The sequence below is a fragment of the Dermacentor albipictus genome, chromosome 4, assembly GCF_038994185.2.
Source record: "Dermacentor albipictus isolate Rhodes 1998 colony chromosome 4, USDA_Dalb.pri_finalv2, whole genome shotgun sequence".
In the NCBI taxonomy this organism is placed as follows: domain Eukaryota; kingdom Metazoa; phylum Arthropoda; class Arachnida; order Ixodida; family Ixodidae; genus Dermacentor; species Dermacentor albipictus.
The window spans coordinates 161960159-161982945 of NC_091824.1; the positions used below are offsets into that span (position 1 = coordinate 161960159).

Genomic DNA, 22787 nt, shown 5'->3' on the forward strand with positions numbered 1-22787 from the left:
CATGCATGCTGAACAACAACGCGACGCATCTTTACAGTCCATCATCGCCGGAGTGCAATCTGGCAGCACCGACAGCACATGCTGCATGTTTGTGCTGCATGACGGCATTCTCTACTGTTGCAATATCAACCCTGACGTCCCCGAGTTGCTCCTTGTCCTTCCTCATCATCTGCGATCCGTCATTCTCGAACAACTTCACGATACACCGACGGTGGGACACCTTGGAGTTTTGCGTACGTACGACCGTGCACGACGCCGGTTCTTTACCGCTGTGTGTGTCGTTATGTCGCAACTTGCGAATTGTGTCAACGTCGGAAGAAACCACCCCTGCCACCTGTCGGCCGACTGCATCCAGTTAAGTTCCATCTGAACCATTCTTTCGTGTAGGCCTTGACCTGCTTGGCCCTTTTCCGACAACGACTAGAGGGAATAAGTGGATCGCTGTCGCCACTGATTATGTGACACGCTATGCGATAACAAAGGCGTTGCCAACTAGTTGCGCAACTGACGTCGCCGATTTTCTCCTTCACGACGTCATTCTCCAGCATGATGCACCTCAACAGCTACTTACAGACTGCGGCCGTTCGTTCTTGTCTCGAGTTGTGGACAACCTCCTCCGCTCTTGTGCCATTGAGCTCAAGCTGTCTATCGCCTACCACCCGCAAACGAACAGTTTTACGGAATGTCTCAACCGAACAATCACAGAGATGCTGTCGATGTACGTTCACCGCAACTGGGACATCACGCTGGCCTATGTGGCATTCGTGCATAACTCGTCCCGACATGACACCGCAGGATATTCACCCTTTTATCTTTTGTATGGTCGCGACCGCACTTTGCCCTTGGACGCCATCCCACCTTCTGTGTCCCATGTTGCCACTGAGTATGCTCGTGAAGTCATTGATTTGGCTCACATGGCGCGTCAAGTTGCCCGATCTTGTTTATTAGCCTCGCAGCATCTGCAGAAAGAGCGTTATAACCGGTGCCATCGCGATGTTCAGTTCGCCCCAGGTGCTTGAGTGCTGCTTTGGTCACATGTCGTCAGGTCGGCGTCTCCCAGAAGCTTCTCTCTCGCTACACAGGGCCTTGTGAAGTCCTATGTCAAGTTAACGACGTAAATTATGAGATCGCGCCGTTACAGTTTCATCCATCCTCAAGCCCGCTGCCTGTTGACGTCGTGCACGTTTCGTGGCTGAAGCCATACTTTGCTTGCAGTTCTTCGCCTACCATGCACCGAGACGGTGCTTCACCACCCGGGGGTCCTGTTACGGAAAGGTGAAATAAGAGAGAGAGAGAGAGAGAGAGGAAGAAGACCACGAGACGCTGGCTGCTGCGTATTGTTACTAGTCAGCCATTTTTTAACCCAATTTAATCTCCTTGTATATGCATTGTAAATACAGTCGTATACTCCCAACAACCCCGTAACAATACCTTCATTATATACTATATTCTTTACACGCGAGAAACATTTTTTATTGGTTTGTTATATCCAGTAATTTATTATATCAGTGCTCACTATATTAGACAGTTCTAGCAGAGCATTTATGATCCGCTCCGCTCAGACCGGCGCATCGTAACAATCTGCACACAGCCGCCCAGCACAATGCTGCCGAGAACAGTGATGCGTGTGCGCACAATGCTCATAGTGGCAGCGGAACGTCAAACACCGCCCACATTCTGCTGGGAACCTAATTGAGCGGAGCGTCAAGGTGTGTCTAGTTGTTTTTTTTGTCGTTTTACAGCCAAGCTGAGAGCACGTCACTGGCCACTCTGGGAGGCGCACTTGTTAGCTAAGCGAAATCTATGCAGTCTATGTAGCTGCCAGTGCGCGTGAAATGTGTGCGGAGCGGAGCATAAGCAAACGCTCCGATAAAACTGTCTATTGAAGTTCAACTGTTGCTTTTTATTTTTCCAGTCAGCTTGTCATCATTCACTGGTTGAGCCAGTCAATGTGTATATTTAAACACATCCATTAACGTGATCAGCCTAGAGCATAGTGCCTGACACCTTATTTATTTATTTATTTATTTCACAATAACCCTAAAGGCCCACTAGGGAGGGTATTACATAGGGTAAAGGTTACATTGGTGAGGGAAAGAACAGTGCATAAATGTAAATGCAACAAAAAGACGAAATTGGGGTAAAATAATTACAGTGCATCAATGTTTTTTAAAAACACAGAAAAAATCAAATAAAGATAGTTATCAGTACAGCAACTTTAAAGGATTTGCACAAACTGTGACGTTTTCTGCTCTTTGATGCAGCTCGAGGAGCAGAACCAACGGAATACTGACCTCGCTCAGCAGCTCGCAGAAGCCCAGAAAGCAAATTCTGGAGGCTTTGGTCCATATACTCTGCCACAGTCCTCAAAGAAGCAGCCATTTCGCTACCCTGTGGAAGTGGGCGTACAGGATTCGGACCAAGAAGACCCTTCTGTGTGGTGAGCTTTGTTGCCTTACACCTGTGATATTATACATAGGCGATTTAGTTTCCACACCTGTTTGGAAACCCTTAATGCCAAGCAATGATGTCGTTGGATAAAACTGTGCATTAAAGCGAAATTATATCAATTAGTAATGTGGATCAAGGGTTAGAATTGTGCTATCTGCTGTAGGCAATCTTTAAAATATTTGGTGCAGCTAAAAAAAAAAACACGCTGTACATATATGAGAAGATGCATGACATGACATGCCTGCTTATGATGGCATGAATGTGATGACATGAATTTGGAATGCATTTTGACATGCAACACCTCCAAGCATGAAATGCAGTACATGCATGTGTAATTTGACATGTACACAATGAGAATAGAGTGCAATTTGACATGCAGCACGAAACTTGTAGAGTCAAAGTTTCTGCAACAATTTGGAGTTCCATGTGACTGCACTCGGCCAATGGCAGTGGAGTGGTATGTGGAGTGTCACTGCATTGCTCCAATGCTAATCCCATTACCGTCGACAGTTATCACGAGATGGTTTCTGCCATAATTTTCTGTTCAGCTTTCATTTGTACATGATGGCACATCCTCCGTTATAACTACACAGCCACATTGTGCATGCATAATGCTGTTTCTAAGTGCATGATAGAGCTACTGCGAAATCCTGGGCCGGTATAATGTAAGAATTTCTTTTGACTTATTCTTTGTCTCATCATCCACCACTCACAACCAGATAATCCAGCTGATAATGTAGGCAGAGTGTCAGTCGGATCACTGACAAAGCGTGAGCAGGAAAATTAATTATTAGAATCGTTAGGTAATTTTGGTTTAAATGCTCCAAAGTCTGAAGACTTCGGATATCATCTTTCTTCTCCATCTAAGGATTTGTACCAATGAATATGCAATAGTACTACCGTCATATAGCACACATTTAACTGTATCGCAACCCCTACAGTCTATAAAATGCACCAGGAATCTGAAAGTCTTGTCAGTCATGCATACAGCAACAGATTGTGAAGCACATAGCTCCCCTTATGTCGTGTTAAGGTGTGTACGAAGCACAAATGGTCTATAGACCTCTCCCTGTTTGCAAACAGTTTGACGTCACTGAGTGCCTCTCTTATCTGCCGCACCTCCAATGTGGGCGCTGGTTGGCAAAAAAACGTCTTTGCGATCTGTTCTCTCTGCATAAGAGTGCTGCCTGTACATCAACTGCTGCGATCGTAATTTGGGTATATTGCTATTTATTGAAGTGATAGCATTTATGAACTGTGCCTAGAAAGTATGATTGTCCCTGTTTTACTGGCACAGCCACGTAGCATTGTTGCCGAGTGCATGGTTCCCTAAAGTTGGCGTGTAGTGATTTCGTAAGTGTGTGCCTCTTCAGTAGATCAGACAGCCATGAAAATTTATCACTATTCAAAAGCAAACAACTTATCACAGATGATGTGCATTCTCACGATACCAAAATGATACTTTGCTTAAATGACCGGTCTTCGATCAAAAATTTGGAATGCGTTGTCTTGAAGGTACTCATTTGTGCCCCATTTACACTGTAGTTTTAAACAATATACAAGATGAACTTCGTCTACAAATATCAGCCATAACCATCACGGCAGCTCAGTGGACCCATACCAAGTGGCGGCGCCAAAATTCAGGTGAGGGAGGAATGCAGAAACACTTGTTACCCTACTTTAGGGGCGCAGTAACGTACCCCAGGGGTTCGAGATTGATGCGCAGTCTTTCCTCACAGTGTCCCCCATAAGCTGCTGTGCAGCTTAAGGATGTTAAATACCATGATTTAATTTTACTTATCAGCCATGATCATGTGAATGTACAAAGCACAAGCGTACATAAATACATAATCCGTTGAGTGGTAACTTCGTTGTCTGCTGCCTCCCTTTGCTGCTTTCAACTTTATAAAACCCAACTTTTGCATGTTTATGTGCATCATCACTGCATGAAGTCCGTGCCGTAGAGATGAGTATAACAATAAAGAAAAGGAAAGACACTTCAGTTTTACTTAACCCTTTGAGAGTCGATATTTTTTGCCATGTGCGACCGCCCAGGGTTGATTTTTTTTTATTTCAGATTCCAATTCTTCTTAGGGACTTATTTCGATAAAAGTTTACCATAATTTTTCTAGGGTGACCGTAAAGTGAGAAAAATATATTTTGCATTGGTATATATGTACTCTTCATTCATGAATAACAACAATGAAAAAGGAAATAAACTTATAAGGATTAAAAATTTGATGCATTCTTATAGTTCAAGGCTTTGAAAATGTGCACACGAAAATATTTCACAAGACTCAAATGTTCCTGCTCTTACACTTATATGTACATCCATAGCGTAACCGAACTACATAGGTGCACGCACTCAAGAAAACTGTGTGGTTGTGTGCCAGTCAAAAAAGCAAAACATGTGACAAACTTCCACTAATCTTCATTTTGTCGCCAGCCAGAGGCAATTAGTTTTCATGGTTCTCTGAAAGCAGTGGAAACACATGTACAGTGGCATCCTTCCTATGCACACCCCTGTGAGCACTAAACGAGCGAGAAACAAGCGGTCGCCCTTTGAGCGATTAGTAACGAGATAGCCATTAGTTTTGCAAGCGCAAGAAGCGAAACCGGCCGCCGAACAAAACCCAAACCGCCGCCTGCCCGCCCGCGCGCCAATGCGCGAGCGACAGTATATAGATGCACGAGAGTGAACTAGTGCTAGAACAAACCATGCGATGAAAACCAAGAGAGGGAGGCCCGCGAAGAAAATTCCCCTGTATTCCCACATAGTGGCAGCACATGACAGAAAAGAAAAAGTTAAGAAATTGGCGCGATTTTTAAACGTACGGACGGCGCCATAAATATGCGGCATCGGCCATTTTGGACTTGTTCGTGGCGCCATTTATTTACGTCATTGACCCTCAAAGGGTTAAGACCCGTAAGATCTGCATTAAAATGCGATAATTTCAGTGGTTTGCCATTTTGGCATTCCCAGTTATGAAATGTACACACACAGCTTCGGCAGAGGTCAAAACATGCTGGAAGCTCATTTATAGTCTTATCATTCAGTCGATAGATTATTTTTCAGTATTTTCTTTTCTTTCTTCTTTTTTTCTGCAGATGACACTGATATACATGTGCTCAGTAATCGTTGCATCTCATTCATTCTCACCTGTTCAAAAATTACGGGTCCTGAAGCTCTATCGGCGCCACACACACATGCACAAGCACTGTGGTCCGTTTCTCAATGAAAAAATGAGCTATATTGTTGCTGTTTTTCGCCGCACACCTTACCACAGCATAACAAATGTGGCACAACTCCATGGAAAAGCTGACATTTTTCATCGCACAATCCACAGACCACGATGCGGCTCACGTTCGCAAGTGAAAAAGGCTAGCATCGCCAGATTTTCATCACGCAGATTGCTACATGCCCATATTCTCAGACACACAATACTGCTAATCTGACTGGCCAGAGAATTGTGGAGGTTTGATTAAACAAAAAAAAAGAAAAACGCGCGTCCACGTGGCGCTCACCTACACCACGCACTGCGCAACTGCACCACGCAGAAAGCTGGCGGCTGCCGTGTTTTGCCCCCGTCGTTCCCATAGCCAACATGCTGGCCCACGCCTGCGTGCGCGAACTCACCCACTGTGCCAGGGGAGCGCCGCTCGCAAGCGCGGATGCGGACATGGGGCTCCACAAGGACTCGCTCCACACGTTCAATGAGATTACAAAGCACTATCAGCTTGCAGGAGGGTCTATCCCCTGCCCCATGCCAAGCTCTCCAGACCTCAGTCTTCCACGCTTCGCATGCTGCAGACCGGGTCCTATCCCAGCGTAGCCAGGGTCAGCAGATACGCGGAGTCATTCGAGCCCGATTGTCCGGATTGTGGAGATCCCTTCTGCACTTTAGAACACATGCTCTGGCGGTGTCCTTCATTACGGGACCGTGACCATCTCACCAAGAAAAGAGAGTGGGAGGAGGCGCTCAAGAGCTCCGACCTCGCTGCTCAGCTATGGGCCGTCCACAGGGCCCGCGGCGCGGCGGCTCCTCCCTCGTAAGGGGGTTTCCGAGTCTTTCCTCAGGACCTTAATAAAGTTCACTGCCTGCCTGCCTGCCTGCCTGCTTGCCTGCCTGCCTGCCGTGTTTTGCCAACCAGGGTCACTGCATGTGCACTGGGACCTCACTGTGACATTCGCTGGCATGGTGTGACGTATGCCAGGAGAGGTCTATTGCTTACCATAAAATTCCAAGCAAGCGCGCCCCCTCCACTTTCGAGTGATTTGAAATTGGCATCAACTACCAAGCAAGCGCCCCCTCCCTTTCTTCACCCTGTTCACTGCATCATCCAGTTTCACCGGGCCACTTCGCTACTTTTTATGAAATTGCATCTTAAATTACATAAAATGATGCAATTTATTGAGAAAGAAATTTATTGTTCATCTGCACTTCCGAAGCCCAATAGTTCATCATAGTCAGGTACTTGCATAGCCGAAGACTTTGTCAGTCACCAATTTTAGTCAAACGTGCGGAGTGCAGGCGCAAGGAGAGGCCCGGGCAAGGAGAGGCCCGGGCAAGGAGGGACCCGGGGCCGCTCCCCCCCCTCGAAATTAAAAAGTATACCCCCCCCCCCCCCGCCCACGTCACCACTTCCCACACACACTCCTAAAGCGCCGTCAAATCAATGTTGAGACTTGGTATCTATTCGTCGGTCAACATTTTCCTGCATTTTCCCCTCCTTTTGGATAGAGGTAGTTATCGGCGTCTTCCAGGATGTGAAGGCCAGTTTCCTCATCAATTCGGTGTCCGTGCGAATAACTCGAGATGTATTCAGTTGTCGGCGTCTATTCAACCAGGGTGTCTACCAACCGGGAAAACCGGGAATTCTCAGGGATTTTGAGTAGTCTGGAAAAAGTCAGGGAAAACTCAGGGAATTTAGGCCTCTATCAGGGAAAATTAGCGGCAATTTTATTGAAAAGGTCGAAAGTCGCGGTAATGCTGGCTCGAGCAACAGACCGGAATCGTAATGAATCGTCTTTGACGCCCTGTCGTCGGTTGGAGGAGTTGCCAGTGTGCACTCAACGACCAACTTTCCGGATTCCCGATAATTTGGACGGCTTCGCGGCACCGCCACGTACCCAATAGATTCAACGTATCAGAACGTGTGAAATTTCGGACGCAAGAACTCTTCGCCCTCCGATTTTCCGGACGTTTTGCCCTGACCGCAGGTCCGAAACGGCAATAATCAAAGGCACCACCGCCGCCGTTTTGATTACTTCGCCACCTCGACCGGCACTCTCGCACACGGATCCGCTGGCAGCCGTTGCCACCACTGCGGCAACGCTAGGCCTAGCTGCTTCGACGTTCGCTATGAAGCTTCTTGCCGTTGGGTGCCGAGTTATTTATTGAAAGAATTAGCTGCTGTCAGCAATGGCACAGACTCCGCCTTTGGGTTCCTCGCTATTGGCTTAGAAACTTAGAAAACACGGCGCGTTGCATAATGCCGGTTCCCGAAAGTTAGCTTCGCCTTTGTGCAGAAATGTTACATGGTGAAGCATACGCAAGAGTACTGCAGTGAAGCATAACAAGCGTGGGAAGGGGCTATTGCCACTGAAAACAGTATGTATTCCTTAATTATACATACATGCACCCGGTATTTCCTGTCACAGTACGTGCGCCAATATGCCTAATATGTGTACCGACATGCCTTCAGAGCGTTTTCGAACGTGCCTGTGGCGGTTTGAGCCCCTAAGGGCAGTAAACCACACGATTTTTTTTTTCCAACTGGCCGATTTTTCGAACATTTTCGCGACTCCTAGGGAGTTCTTAAAATCGGCTGTAGACTCTGCAACTGACCAAGATGCTTCAAATGGTCCTTGAGGCGAACAAGTGGCAGAAGGAGGACAAGAACAGAAATTATGTACGCCTTGAGGAATAAATGGGAAAGGAAGCTTGCTGTCGCCGTTTTGAAGGAGCTTGAGCTCAAAAAACAAAGTTTTGGCTGATGCCGAGATGCAGGTGTCCTTCATCCAAACCAAAATAAACTCGTTAAAGCAGTGAAACACAACACTCAGGTGTCGTGCTTGGGCTGAGAGTACGTCAAGACAGTTGAGGTTGACTTACAAGTGGTTGAGAGAGAATCTCAATTGTGACAGAGTTCGGGCCTCATACCACTGAGCTTGCTATCAGTTGATAGAAATAGCTCATATTCGAATATATTTGCCTCTATGTGCATCTCCTTTTTATTCGTATTTGTGAATGTCCGACTTCATTTGCAATTTTATTTCGAAGACACTTTATTTGCTGTGCATTTTACTAACCCCTGCCTTCTATTCTCTTTTTCAATAAACACCACTCCTTAGTATTCAAATTGGATGAAGTCGCTTTGTTATATTTTTCATGTGCTTACTCGAGAGTGACAGAATCAGGCGATATGTTCTCAGCCCGTCTTGACATAAAACATAGTTCTGCATCACTCAGGGAAATGTGCAAAGTCACTCAGGGAAAACCTGGAAAACACAGGGAATTCGGAAATGTCAACTTGGTAGACACCCTGATTCAACAGTCACGAGTATCGGTGTTGCTTCGTTTGTTCAACCTTCTTTGTTTAAACTGCTCCAGGGAACAGGAAAGGGATTCAGTTCATGGTCAGCTGGTCTGTATGCATGTGGATGAGTTATGGCCAGAGAAAATGCCAATTGAGTATAAATTTCCTTTCTGTTTCATTATTTCCTCTAGTGACGGCTCGCCGCGATGCTGACAGGTCCTTGGAACCATATACCCGTGATATGGGTTAGATAAGGTGGAAAAAAAAAAATAATGCGACACAGCGTCCGTTATCAAACCCTGCAATAACCCTTAACACTCATAGGCAATATGACTGTAACCTGTTAACTAGTCTGGTTTTTCTCTAATTGTACAGCTCTTTTCGTGCGAAATTGGCAACTGGAAACTAGAGTCGCAAGGATTTGAGAAATTAAGCGATCTACTGAGGGAGAGAGCCAAGGCAACAGCCAAACCGGAAGAAAAAGCGAAAATTAACAAATTTGAACCGTTCTTTACAAAAATATTTATGATCAGCATCTTTTTATTTAAAAAGAAAGTAGAGAAAACGCCGCTGGAAGTGGAGGACAATTCCATGTGTACTGAATGACGCTTCTACAGTTATCATTAGAGTCGCCTAACGCAGCCACTTCTCTGCTGTGCTCATGTAGGTGGGTTTCTCACCTTCCGTGGTGGGCACAATATGTCTAGAATCACAGATTCTTGTGCCATACACGGTTGTATGTGACTGGCGGCCACACATCGTTTTGCAACTTCCCAAATAATAATACGAGTTGATTGTGGCACTTGTTAGAGTAGAAAACGAGGGATCCAAAAGAACTGTGATTGTTCCGCAAATATATATTTCTGTATAATTCTTCCAGAGCTAATTTAAAAAACGCTACTATATTCGGATACAACTTAAATCTGCAATGAAGCCCCCCGCCCACGCCCTCAACCGCCAGCCACTGTTGCTCCACGAGGCTGCAAATAATTCGTACTTCAAACTTTTTCTGTTACCCAACTAATGTGGTAACTACAAAAATAAAATTATTAATGCGCAATTCCATACCTTTTCCCTCGCCCGTTATGATGGAATGGGGAATGCCCAATTCTTTATTGAACCGGAATAACATGCTTGCTTTGCTACAACTATTTGTTGTGAAGTTTCACTTCAGTTGGCAGTGAAGTTTCATGAGTAAAACGTGCGCAGCAGTGAAATGAACCGTACTGCAGACTTTTAATGATTCCACACATTTCGTCCAGGTCTGTTGCATGCCTCATTGCTTCCGCCAATGAAAAGACTCTTCAAGAACAGCAGACGCTTCGGAGGTATCAAGTACGACGTCATTGTGAAAAGGCTGCATGACGACGATTTTGTTTGCTTCTGTGATTGGCTGGCGCAGTAGCCTAACTCCGCGCAGTCCGTGTGCCTTTGTTGTCAACTGCTGTTCTTTTAATTTCTATTCTACTAAACGAATCTTTATTTTACGCTTTCACTTCTTTGCTGGTTCTTGGCAGTGTTCTTTCTGCGCGAGTCCATTTGACGTGGTTCTTTGTTTGCCAAGTAAAGGAGAGGTGTATCACACAGGCGTATCTGTGGCATACACCTTATCTCATTCATATTTTGCGAGTTTACGTGTATTTATGGCGAATGGTGGGCGTTATTCACATTTGTACTAGTCAAGGTACCCCCCATCATTTGCATAGAAAAGTTACCTTGCCCCCCCGCCCCCCTGAAAAAAAATCCTGGGTACGTGCCTGGCGGAGCGTCATATAGCGTAAGACACCTGATGTGATTTTGCATGGAATTCGTCACACGTCGGAGTCCGACTTGCCGCATACGACGATTCAGGGCACATTGTACTAATAGCGAGCAGCAAACTGGCACCCCTGCATGGACGCTTGGAATGACTTCACAAATACAGTGAAAACAAATATTTTGCTCAGCTCTCTTGTTTTAAACAAAAGATGCCAATATAGACACAACTATGTGAGCAGCGTAGACATGTTTCTACAAGGCCACGTCCACCGTGTCGGCTCCGTTGACAGCCGGCAGGCCCTAGCTGAGCCGTCGAATCGGAGGCTGGTGGCACTTGCAACAAGACCACATGCAGCTCATAATAAAGCGGCTATGTTGGTCAGCACATGTACACAATTATGTCGTGCTTAAATTGCAATACATTTGATTTTATCAATACCAACGAAAGTGAATGAGCAAGCTAAGTGAGCATGCGATCACTGGGAGACAACACAGGTAGGTATAGCTTGCTGGTCACCAGATCTGGGGCTGACATCCCTCAAATTTCACTCCACGACTGAGCAGGCGCCGCCCCCCCCCCCCCCCCCTCAAATTTCTTGGATTATCTCTCACCATAGGGGCGTGCGCATGCTCATGCGTCTGGGCTGTATTATGACACCACAGCTGCATTGTGCACTCATTAGTAACAGACAGGAAGTCGTACCTAAGCTGTGTTAAACCATAGGTGCTCAAATAGTGTGGAAGTATGTAATGTCACTTTGTTGTTGGTGCCAAACATTGTGGCAGTGATGATGTTGGTGGCACTTAAAAAGGCATAAGCCATTTCCAATAATTAATTGTGCATAAACTAACACTTCACCCACTCATTTGATGTAAATAAAGTAGATTTTTTGCTAGGTTTCTTTGTTCTTGTTTTTAAATTGTTGGGCAGTCCTTTTAAATGGTTGTCATTAAACACACTCAAAAGGACCACATAGGCCCCACAGCACATCTCCACGGGCGGCATGCTTCAGGAGCCCCTTCGGACAAAGGGTTGCACAAAGCCGAGCAGCTGACGTATCATTCACTGCCACAGGCTGATTTCGAATGTGTTGCTTCATTTCGCAGGACGTTGGATGGCATGTCACAGTTGTTGATGGCCCGAATGCAGCAGGAGATGAAAAGCTTAGAAGAGCTGGGCGGAGAAGTCATCGAAGATCTACCGTCAAGCGATGGGTCAAGGACACCCCTGCTCAGCCACGACCAACCACGCAGAGGAGGAACAAAGGGAGCAGACGAAGAAGACACGAGACAGTATGACAGCAGCCTGCAAGCTGCAATGCGGCTTATTGCCACACTGACTGCGCAGCTTAACACAGCCAGGGAGAAGGTGCTGGGCCAGAGGGCAGCACTGCTCTCTACTCTGGCAAGGCTTAGAGGTAAGCCACAGGACAGTGTGACAGCTGTTATAACCACAGCCAGAAAGCAGTGACCATGTTTTGGAGCCAATGAGCAAGAAATGTCCAGGAGTGAAATCTCTTCCTTAGCAAAACTAGCTAATGTCATGAGTGTGTAGGGCCGCACACATGTGGTCATTACAATATATGTGACTTTGACCTTCGAAACAGGCTGTCTCACATGTGGAATCCCAGCAATTAATGCAACATTGAATGAAAAAAGTGACACGAGACACCACAACAACCAATACATTAGAAAAGGTAAAGAGAAGAAAAGAATACTGTTAGCGAGTGGCCCGGGGCTGTTTCTGTGAGGTTAGAAATTGGAATACAGCCTCAGTGCCCATGCAAGATGCAGCAGCTGTGCTGCTGTTCTCGTCTTGCAAGTGTAAAGACCTTTGTCTGTGCCCTGGTAGGTATTTGTTGAAGGGCATATTTGTTGCTATAAAGGTGAACATAAAGACAGAATGTGAACAACTATACACAGGTGGCAACTTGCAACTAGTTTATTTAAGGTGCAGTCTCGCAGTTATGTCTGTAAACAGAAGGTAACCTTCCATGTTTTTCATTATTCTTACTTGTGCTAATCCTTTTAGCAATAAACATGTCTTCAATTCAAACTTTTCCATGACATTAACACCCCACAGCAAAAGCATCATTCCGATGTCCCTTAGAGTAGTGTGCATTCAAACGACAGTGCTTGACCAGTGTGCTTGGTAAGGCTTGAGGTGCTTAGGAATGAAATAAATGAACCCATCGCGAAAAATGACTTTGATGTGTGTCACTGTTTTCATTCGAACATACATACATTATTATCTTGGTTTCAAGCATCAACATTACGTAGTTGGAGTATTTATTGACTATTCAAAATCCTTTAATCGAATTAACCATACCACACTTTTAAAAAAGATAGAGCATTATGGATTCCATGGAGCATTTCTTACGCTTATGCAAAGCTACTTGAGTTATCGCCAGCAGCAGGTACAACTGAATAACTACAACCTTTCGCTTCCTAAACAGTGGCATACCACAGGGAAGCATCCTAGGGCTTCTACTTTTTAATGTCTATATTAATAACATAGTAAAAATAGATGAAAATACCCAATTTATAGCATATGCTGACGATGCTAGTTTTTTTTTCTTGGGATCAGATTTATTGGAAATTCGAACCAGAGCAAATAACGTATTCGCAGAACTGCATGCCTGGAGTATGAGCAAATCGCTAAATATAAATGCCTCTAAAACAAAAGCAGTTTTATTTAGAGCTAAAACCAAGGAAGTCAACTTTGATTTGGTGCTTTTTCTTGGTACGTACATCAGAAATCGGAAGTGGTTCCTGCTGTCAAATGTTTGCTATGCCTTTTAATGAAAACATGTCCGGATTCGCAGTCTGATTCTATCTGTTCCAGCCTTTCTTGCATGGTTGGTATACTATCGTGCACGCATTTTCTTTTGCCTGAAAATGTAAAACTGTTGTTGTATAATTCACTTTTCCTTTCAAAACTGCGTTATTGCTACCTTGTCTGGGGAACCACAATTTCCAATGTTCTGAGGCTTTCTAGATTACAAAAAAGGACCGTCTGTTTGATTGTCAATGCTCCACATAATGCACACACGAGGCTCATTTGTAAAAAACAAAGCGTAATACCCGTTGTCGACTTGTACGATTCTTTACTAATGACATGCTACAAACAAGAGATTAAAACAAACAATCTATACTCGAAGAAACTTGCTAACTCGACAGAAAGAGTGACTGCTTATGACATGCATGAAATCACTATTTGGTTTTTGCCACAGACTCGTACTATGGCTGACAGATTATTGTACTACATACATTGTGTACTCTTTTAAACCACTGGCATTGTTTACTGCAGTCCTGCATTTTTGTTTATGTCATGCTGTAAAGTATTTCATTTTTAGTGTTAGACTTTTAGTGGTATATTTCACATGTATAGTTTTCATTGTATGCTTGTCGCATACGAACATTTCCTTTTGCCCGTGTCAAAGTGCAATTACCAGGTACAAACCCTGTCAAGCCTTCTGTGGCTTTTAATCTGTGCCCCCAGCATTTTTGTGCATGCTGTACATGTACCATAATGCTGAAATAAACGAATGAATTTCAGAGTTAATGATGACATCTCATTGTTTGGGTCGGTGATTTGGCGCAATACGGTTTAGGGACCAACATAAAGGAATGACGCATTTTCGCAGAGGAGCCGGGACAGGAAGAGAGCTGGGTGCTAAATAGGCACGTTAGTCATTATAGTCATAGTTGTCATAGAGGCTCTTCCTGGAACCCTGGTATGATGCATACCCTGTTGGTGTGCGCAGTGCCATCAGAGACAGAATAAATTTTAATTCAGGGGTGTGAGCAGGTTCTGATTAAATGGTAAATAGAAGTCTTATAGTTCCCTGTTTTACAAGCATTAGTGCACACCATTTTGCCCTCTAATTCATTGGCCATGGTTGCACTGTACATACTTATTTCACATTGTAATTGTTCATAAAATTGAGGGACTCACGGAATCCCGTCTGGTCAAGGAAGATCATTGTCAATAAAACACACAGTGCCGAGGTAAAGTATATTAGTGAAGCACTATTATAGTATTGGTATATATTGTTTAATAACGCATCGGAATATACCTTACCTGGCCAGCACCACGTGCTTTGTGTTATGCTTTATTGACTATAATTGTTAATATTTACATGTTACATATAAAAAAAAACAGCGTCATGCTACATTCGTCGCCTTAGTATATTAATTCAAATTCAGTAGACTGCGGACTCTTCTTTCCGTTTGTGTGCCAGATAACCAGCCCAAGAGGCAAGGCGAACGTACCAGCCGGCCAGCGTTTAGCGGATCAAGACCCTCGGATGAAAGTTTTCGTGTCTACTTCACACAGCAGCTCTCTGCAAGCAGCCCCAACACAGAAGTGTCACAAGGCACCCTACCAGAAGAGGAGCTCGAGAGGGTTTGTCCAATCTGTGAGGTCCTCTTCCCGCGGCGATACACTCAGGATGACTTTGAAGGTCACGTCCTGGAGCACCTTTCAGGGCATCCACTAGTGCTTGATCCAGCACAGTAGACCCTATCAAAAGGATCGATTTTATTGTTATCAGTCCATAGAAATTGTTGCCCGTATATGTTGTCTGCTATGTGTATGGCTGTTGAGCACACAGCTAATCTTATGGCACACAGATTCAGCCAGTCAGAAAGCATGTTTAATTTAACTGCCTGGTGTTCAACAAATGCATATAGCCTGCATGGTTGAATTTATTGAGGTGTACCAAATATATAAGTGTTGCAACAATACCTTGATTTGCAAGAGTTGGTTCATATTGACAGCATTCATATAATAGCGCCAAGGACAAAGACGAAAAGAACACATATGGTAGGACTGGCACTGATTTCAGCACTTGTCCTGCCATGTGTGTTCTTTTCATCCTCGTTCATAGTGTTGTTATGGGACCGCTGTAAGTGTTGATCGCAGGCATTGCGTCATGTTGTAGCGCATATAAACACAATATGTACTGTCAGTATCGAATTTATAGATCACGTTATCTGAGAAAATGTGGTGAGGTTCATGGGTTCACTCCCGGCCACGGTGGCTACATTTCAATGGGGGCGAAATGCAAAAACTCTAGTACGTTGATTTAGGCGCTCGTTATGAACCCCAAATCGTCAAAATTAATCCGGAGAACCCTGCTATGGCGTGCCTCATATTTTGATACCGACTTTACATTAAATGAACCATATTAAGTGTAAGCTTCATCCCAGACATTTATCTGGTGTTCCCATTCAAAAAAACGGAAAAAGGGAACTGCTGTCATTGGGCAACAGCTCAACTGAGCTTTACGAACTTTACAGCATTTAAAAGAAAAGTACAAATCTAGTGACCATATGAAGAAATGTCATTATTTAATCCTCCCGTTGTGTTTCTTGAAATTTCAAAACCTGTAAATTGTGTATTATTCCTTGGCTGAATAATGATAAATATCAACTGTTCAGAAACTGCAGTTGTCAGAGCATTTAGATTTTAAAGCAGGTTGAGCAGCATTATCCAATCAGGTGTTTTATTTGAGTATCTTCTGCTCACAGTTCATGTGCTGAGCTTCTTACGTGGAACTCTGTTCATTGCATGCTGTCAAAGCAGGTATTGCAGAGAAATGAGCTGCAAGCATACTATTTGGCTACAAGAAAATAAAGAAGTCAAGTGGATACATCGTCACAGTCAGCTCGGTAGCAGACCAAAGGTTACGTCTGGTATGTTGCAGCCAACACAAGCACTGTATGCGCGAGCAGTTGCATTTACATTTCACGGCTACATATTGCCTGTGTAATGAAGAAGGCAAGACGACGACGAAGCAGCCAAGCAAGCAAGCCACAGTGTTGGTGGTAGGCACGCGACCAGAGCTTACACTTGCCCGGATTTTTGGCCGCTTGACGCCCACCATTTCTTGACACTTGCCTCTGACGTTCCTCATGGTTCCGCGTGACACCTGTGACGATCATGCATCTGTACAGAGAAGACTGTAAACGCTGAGCTGAAATAGTCTATTCCTGAAAAACTATGACTGCTTGACATCGCCATTGCCTTTCGTCTCACTACGCTTGCTGTTGTCTTTTATTGTGAGTACTTAATAAATCAAATAATAATTAAATAATAAGTGGGGAAAAAGCAGGCTGGTGAACAAGCAATTGCCAACTACAACGTCGTTTCTAGGAACGCTAGAGGAGAGATGCTGGTAGAATTTGCATAAAGGAATAAGCTGAGAATAATGAACGTTAAGAGAGAGAAAGAGAGTGGTTTGGATCAGAGAGCAAACGGGTATAGCCAATATTCTAATTGACATTAAGAGAAAAAAATGGTGCTGGGAAGGTCATGTAATGCGCAGGTTAGGTAACTGTTAGACCATTAGGGTTACAGCATGGGTACCAAGACAAGGGAAGTGCTGTAGAGGACGGCAGAACTAGGTGGGGCGATGGAATTATGAAATTCGCGGGTGCTAGTTGGAATCGGTTGGTGCTGGACAGGGGTAATAGGAGATCACAGGGAGAGGACTTCGTCCTGCAGTGGACATAAAATAGGCTGCTGCTGACGATGATGAATAAATGTACTCAAGGACGTTAATCAAAATTATGCTCCAACATCTGCAGCAACTGCATTCCAAGGAGGCCGTCATGCAAAACTACTTGTCTGCAACACTTTGGATGCGCATTAAGGAACCAGAGTTGGTCAAAATCAACTGGGAGCCCTCCACCCACTACAACAGCTCTCGTAGCCCGTTGTGTTGCTTTGAGATGGTTAACCCAATCAACCATTCGATCAGTTAATTAGAATTATGCTTCCTGTTACTTTTTTCTCTAATACTCGTATCAGTTTTGTGGTTGCCCAGTGAAAGCATTTTCATGTGGCCCTTGTGCTGTAAAATACAAATTAATTAATGCACTTTTCATAAACAAGTCAATCCACATGGGACCAACAATGTTGATCCCATGAACAATATGAGGGACTCATCTGGCTGATTCTCTCAGCACCAGCCATTTTTGGAGATATGAAATTTTTGTGAATTTAATGCTAATGAATCGTTTGAACCTCTCAACATGCAAACTCGCTAGAAGGGCTCTTTTATAGCACTTTAATGCGAAGATTGCATTTGAACTCAAGGTAAAGCCTCTTTTCAAGGGACGCAGATGTAGGAAAAATATGCACACGCAGGTCCTGATACCAGGTTGTACAATACAAGCTGTATACTTAGTGAGTTGTTTCACATGTCTTCTGGGCGTTCTTTTGTATTTAGAGCATTTACTAGCCATGACAGGGTGGCATTAGCCACAGTGTGAATTTGACAGGGTAAAGGGCTATGCAATGATTGCTGTATTGCATTTGCAAGTGAGCACAGTTCTTCATTTGTTAGTACAGTCACCGACAAATGAAATTCAATAATGTAAATTCTGTGCATTTGGAATCCGAGTATTGTATGATGGTGCGCTGTGAAAAAATTTTTGCCTATTATTCAGATACAAAATCTTTAAATCGCTTGTGCTCCTCATATCTATAGTTTAGCACATCCTGTAGCATTTGCTTTTCACTGGTGCACAATATGTAGGGACCTCCTGCAATATCATGTTTTCTTTGTTGCCAACTGTACACATTGACCAAATAGGCTACTATTTAAACTGGTTCATTTTTTGCCCTGTTCACATGGTGTAGGCAGATGCAGAGAGCTGCTCTCTGCAGTGTCATTCATGATGGAATTATCATTTGTCCAGTGCTTTTCTGGCAAACCCAGAACACTGCCAGTGCACACTGAATGCGTCACGAGAGATTCAGCTTTAATGCATGTGGCAAATACGTATTAACATGTTGGTGCTTTCAGTGACACTGCAGTGTGTTAACAACAAAGACGTTCTGCTGTTGGGCACATTTGATGCCTATAACATTGCAGTGGCCACATATCGTTGGGCATGAGGTGTAAGGAAAAACAAATCCCTGTATGCCGAGCTATCGGTGCTGATTTACGAGACCCCAGTTAGTGATAAATATTCTGGAACCTACTACTCTGGTGTCCCTCACAGCTCTCTGTAGCTTCGGGACTTTGCTACATAACTACATGTATCAGTTAAGGTTATAGCAAGACAGTTTAATAGAATTCTGCAAGCACATATACTATTGAACAGGGTGAATGAACTTGGCTTTGGGATGTAAAACTTCATCTGTTAAAAAAAAATATTTTAGTTTTCTGGTAATGGACACGTAGTAATATAGAGAAGTGATAAAGCCTTCTTCAGCTGTTTCTTTTACCCCTGCTTACCACTGAATCTCCACACCTTGATTGAGTTAAGTGTGTTTTCAAAAAACACACATACGAGCAAGTTTGCTTTGCAATAAGTGTTGCTGAATTTTCCATCTAAATGTCAGCGAATGACACTGTGACACTGAGTCACACTTGCTTGAGGTGACACTGAAGCTGCCCACCTGGAAAGTGTATTACTCCATTTCGTCTATAAATCTGCCAAAGAATTGAAAGGAAAATTGAAAATGAAACTCACGGTTGCTAAATTATGATGCCAGAGTCAAGTTTGTCAGGTGCTCTGACAAAGAAAGAAAGCAACATTGTGTGCATGCTGGCACTTAATTATTGACTGAGTCAGGAACTAGGTGCACTAAGAACTGTAAATTAAGTACTGAATAGAGAGAAAGAAAATTAATGGGCGAACATCCAGAAATGCTTCACTAGACCAACTTGTGCTGCTTACTGTCTGTTATGTTTCTGGAAATTGGTTTCTGCCTTTACCAGCACAGTTTTCTGACAAAAATATGCTTGAGAAATGTGCTGGTTGTGTGTACCAAGTTTCTACCAGCATGATGGTTTGACCTTCATGGGAATGATGTTAAAATATGCATGATGGAGTTAACAGGCTATATAGTTCCTTCTGGCATTTCACATCAACCTTCTTCAGGCTAGTTTGCCATTAAATTTAACTTTATCTCTGAAGGTAGCAGTAGGCCATTTTGAGATTTTACAGGAACAAGCTGTTCAACAGAAATTGTCAGCCATTGTTTTCAATTTTAAAATGCTGCTGTATTCAGCATTGTGAAAATTTCTTGATAAATTGAACTAGCTCTCACAAAAAAACATATGAAAGAACCCATTACTACGTTATCAGCCAAGCCATGTATATATAGTCAATGTTGTACTCACCATTTCCGTGATTGTTGAACGCTTGCAATGTGAGAGTGCCCTTTAGTTATGTATGTACAAAACTACAAGGAAGGGTAAGGGGTGCTTATTGCATGTTATTCAAAGTTCTAGCATGTCTGAAAGCTCTGGCACAAGCACATGAAATCATTAAATATTAAATTGCTAGCCCATAACTATGTGCCTGGGCAATGCCAAATGGTGATGGTTCCTTTGTTTTTTGTTTTTTCCTAATGGTTCTGGAGTGACTGTGAAGAGTGCAGGCACTCTTGTATCTTCCAAAGCCATTGTGAATGCTATACTTTCAGCCTGCAAGCTGCCTTCACAATCATTGTTCTTTTTTTTTTTCTCTTGTGGTGGATATCTTAACTTTTAATCCTTGAGGCCCAAGCAGTACTTGTGGCAGCTTGTACCAGTATTGCCAAGGCTTTGTCCCACTTGTCAATACAACACTTGACCTGCTTACAGAAAATGGGTTGCGCTTGTCAGAATTTAGTGCATGTGTTTCAGAAACCGTGCATACTATTTTGTGTATTCTTTTCGTTATCATGCATTCTAATGATTAGGTTTAAAAACGGATTAATTGGTTAAGGGGAGGTGCCTTATTCTTTGAGCAAGATTCTTTGCATAACATTGTGGATAATATTTAATTGTAAACAGTGTATGTAAAAATTTAGGGAATTTTCACAGGCCCAAGTGTTAAAAGTTAACCTTTTCCTATGTGGCATTGTGTATTGCACCACTCACCTGAAAACAGCACCTCAAACGAAAAGGGGAGATTTTCCTGCAGGCTGTTCTATGAATTTTCGTTTGGCACATTTCTTGTATGCATGTCTACCAGATGTGCAAGGTATCTGAGGACACAGCTTTGAATTGCCATAGACAGTAACTTTCTCATTGTGTCTGTCTAGACACTTAACATCATCCACACCAACCCCTCTGTGACCTATCTAGCACATTCATTCCAGGGTGTCAGCGTTCAGTCCGACACTGGAGACGAAGCAGTGCCTTGCCCTAGTCACCTTGCATGCCGACTTGGAAGTCACCACCGCCTTGAATGTTGTGAAATGGTTTGTTTTCTGGGTGAGACAAGAGTTCGTGGCCAATTATCAGCTGAGACAAAGACAATTAAGCACTGTCAGCCACCATACAGACGGTTTAATTTCTCCAGCATGTGAAGGTCATGATGAGCGAGAACCTTGAAAAGTCTATTATGGCTACTTACGATCAGCTTCAGGTGGCAGAATCAAAAACAAGCTTCCTGTGCACTATTCTATTAGGCCCCACATCTTAGTTACGGATTTGCTTGAGCCCGTAATGCCTGCACCACCCAAGAACATCTGGCTGCGAACTTCAGCGACAATGTCACCTTCAATATGGCATCCTAGTTCCGAATACCTAAACCTGTAGGCCGCTATGTATGGCAGGCGTCGCTGAGAGAAAGACTAACAAACAGCCACACTACGATAAATACTTGCTAATGCCTGTTATTGTAGAAGCATTGCCTAACATCTATGTGCACTATCTCGGAATGTATAGATATTATTAAAGTCGAATTCAGGCAGTAATTGAGGCTGAGGATGATTTTGTTTAGTAGTCTCAATAGAAAAGCAGCAAAAGAAACAGTGAAAAATATTTGGAACGAGTATACCGAATCTCGTCTGAAATTTGGCGATGTCATTGTCCTCAAATACCTCGCACACCCAGTATATTATAACAGTAGATATTTGCAGCTGTGTACAGCACCTTCATCTTTTGTGACCAACTAAAGGGTCTGGCTGTTGTGTTGAGACCAACATAAAGACTTAAGAAGTAACTGCAAGTTTTGTGTTTTAATATATCAATATATTCAACACACATGCCTGGAAGCATCAACATTACAAAGATGCTCTCTCACCACGTATTTCAGCATCTCTGCCTAATTTTCATTCAGACACCAACAGTTTACATTATAGAACTGGTTTGTGCATTTGACTCATTAACATCTTTGATTTGCAAGTCTGTGCTTTCTCAGATGTTTTTATTTAAATTCAATCTTTTGTTTTCTTGGAATGGTTGCAACAGCTGTCATGAGGAGACAGATGTGATTACTGTTAATATCTGCAATAAAGTATGTATAAAGCTTCTCGGTGCCCAATTTTGAGTTCGTTATTTCACATGTATACACCGGAGAGGCCTGGCTTTTTAACGTTCGAAAAGTAATGGATACTGTTCCAGTTATAATGCAAACTGACACTGCTTAACAGTAATAGCCATGGTCTTACTGAAACCATCAACTAACGCTTGCTATACTACCTTAGCTTTCCCTTACACCTATAGCTTAAATGGGCCATGACAAAATTCTTGAGCTTGATTTATGCAATGCTTATGCTCACACAAACATGTGGCTGACCCTCTAGTATATTTAGGCTATAAGTAAATTTTTACAGAAACTTACACTACACTTGTGCAAAGATTAGGATGTGCGCACCACATATTTGCCGGCAGTAGGGGTGGTGTAATAGCCAAGTAATTTCTTGTACGTAATATATTCAATCACCACACTTTTGCAAGTTTTCTCAGTATCACAGTTTTATTGCGATCTGCAGAATCGGCAGTACAACTGTCGCTTTTTAATGTCATTTACACATACCAGTCACCGCTAACTGGATAAGCCTCCTTATAGTAATGATAATAAAAGCTCACAGTCTTGCGGTTTTGTGTATACAAATCGAGAGAAGAATGGAGTAAGTACAATTTTTACATATTTCCCACAAGGGGAAATGGTAATTGCGAGGACGAAAGTGGGAGTGCATCTTGACGCAGCTGGAGGCATTAAAACAACACTGACCCTCACAAGGCATGTCACAAAGAAATGAAGCTCCACTAAGGACATCCAAATAAACAAGTCATTCTGAA

General features: G+C 43.4%; 1 protein-coding gene across 3 annotated transcripts in view; it reads left to right on the forward strand.

Moving 5' to 3' along the window:
• LOC135899985 (uncharacterized) overlaps positions 1 to 22015 on the forward strand; it is a 31025-nt gene extending 9010 nt beyond the window's left edge. For 2 of the 3 annotated variants that reach the window (XM_065429401.1, XM_065429402.2), the window contains exons 3-5: positions 2265 to 2440; positions 11857 to 12167; positions 14962 to 22015. In XM_065429401.1, the coding sequence (XP_065285473.1) occupies positions 2265 to 2440; positions 11857 to 12167; positions 14962 to 15251 (777 nt within the window). In that variant the 3' untranslated portion in view covers positions 15252 to 22015. The remainder of the gene's footprint in view (positions 1 to 2264; positions 2441 to 11856; positions 12168 to 14961) is intronic. The other variant, XM_065429403.1, reaches the window with a different exon arrangement.
• The last annotated feature ends 772 nt before the right edge of the window (positions 22016 to 22787 follow it).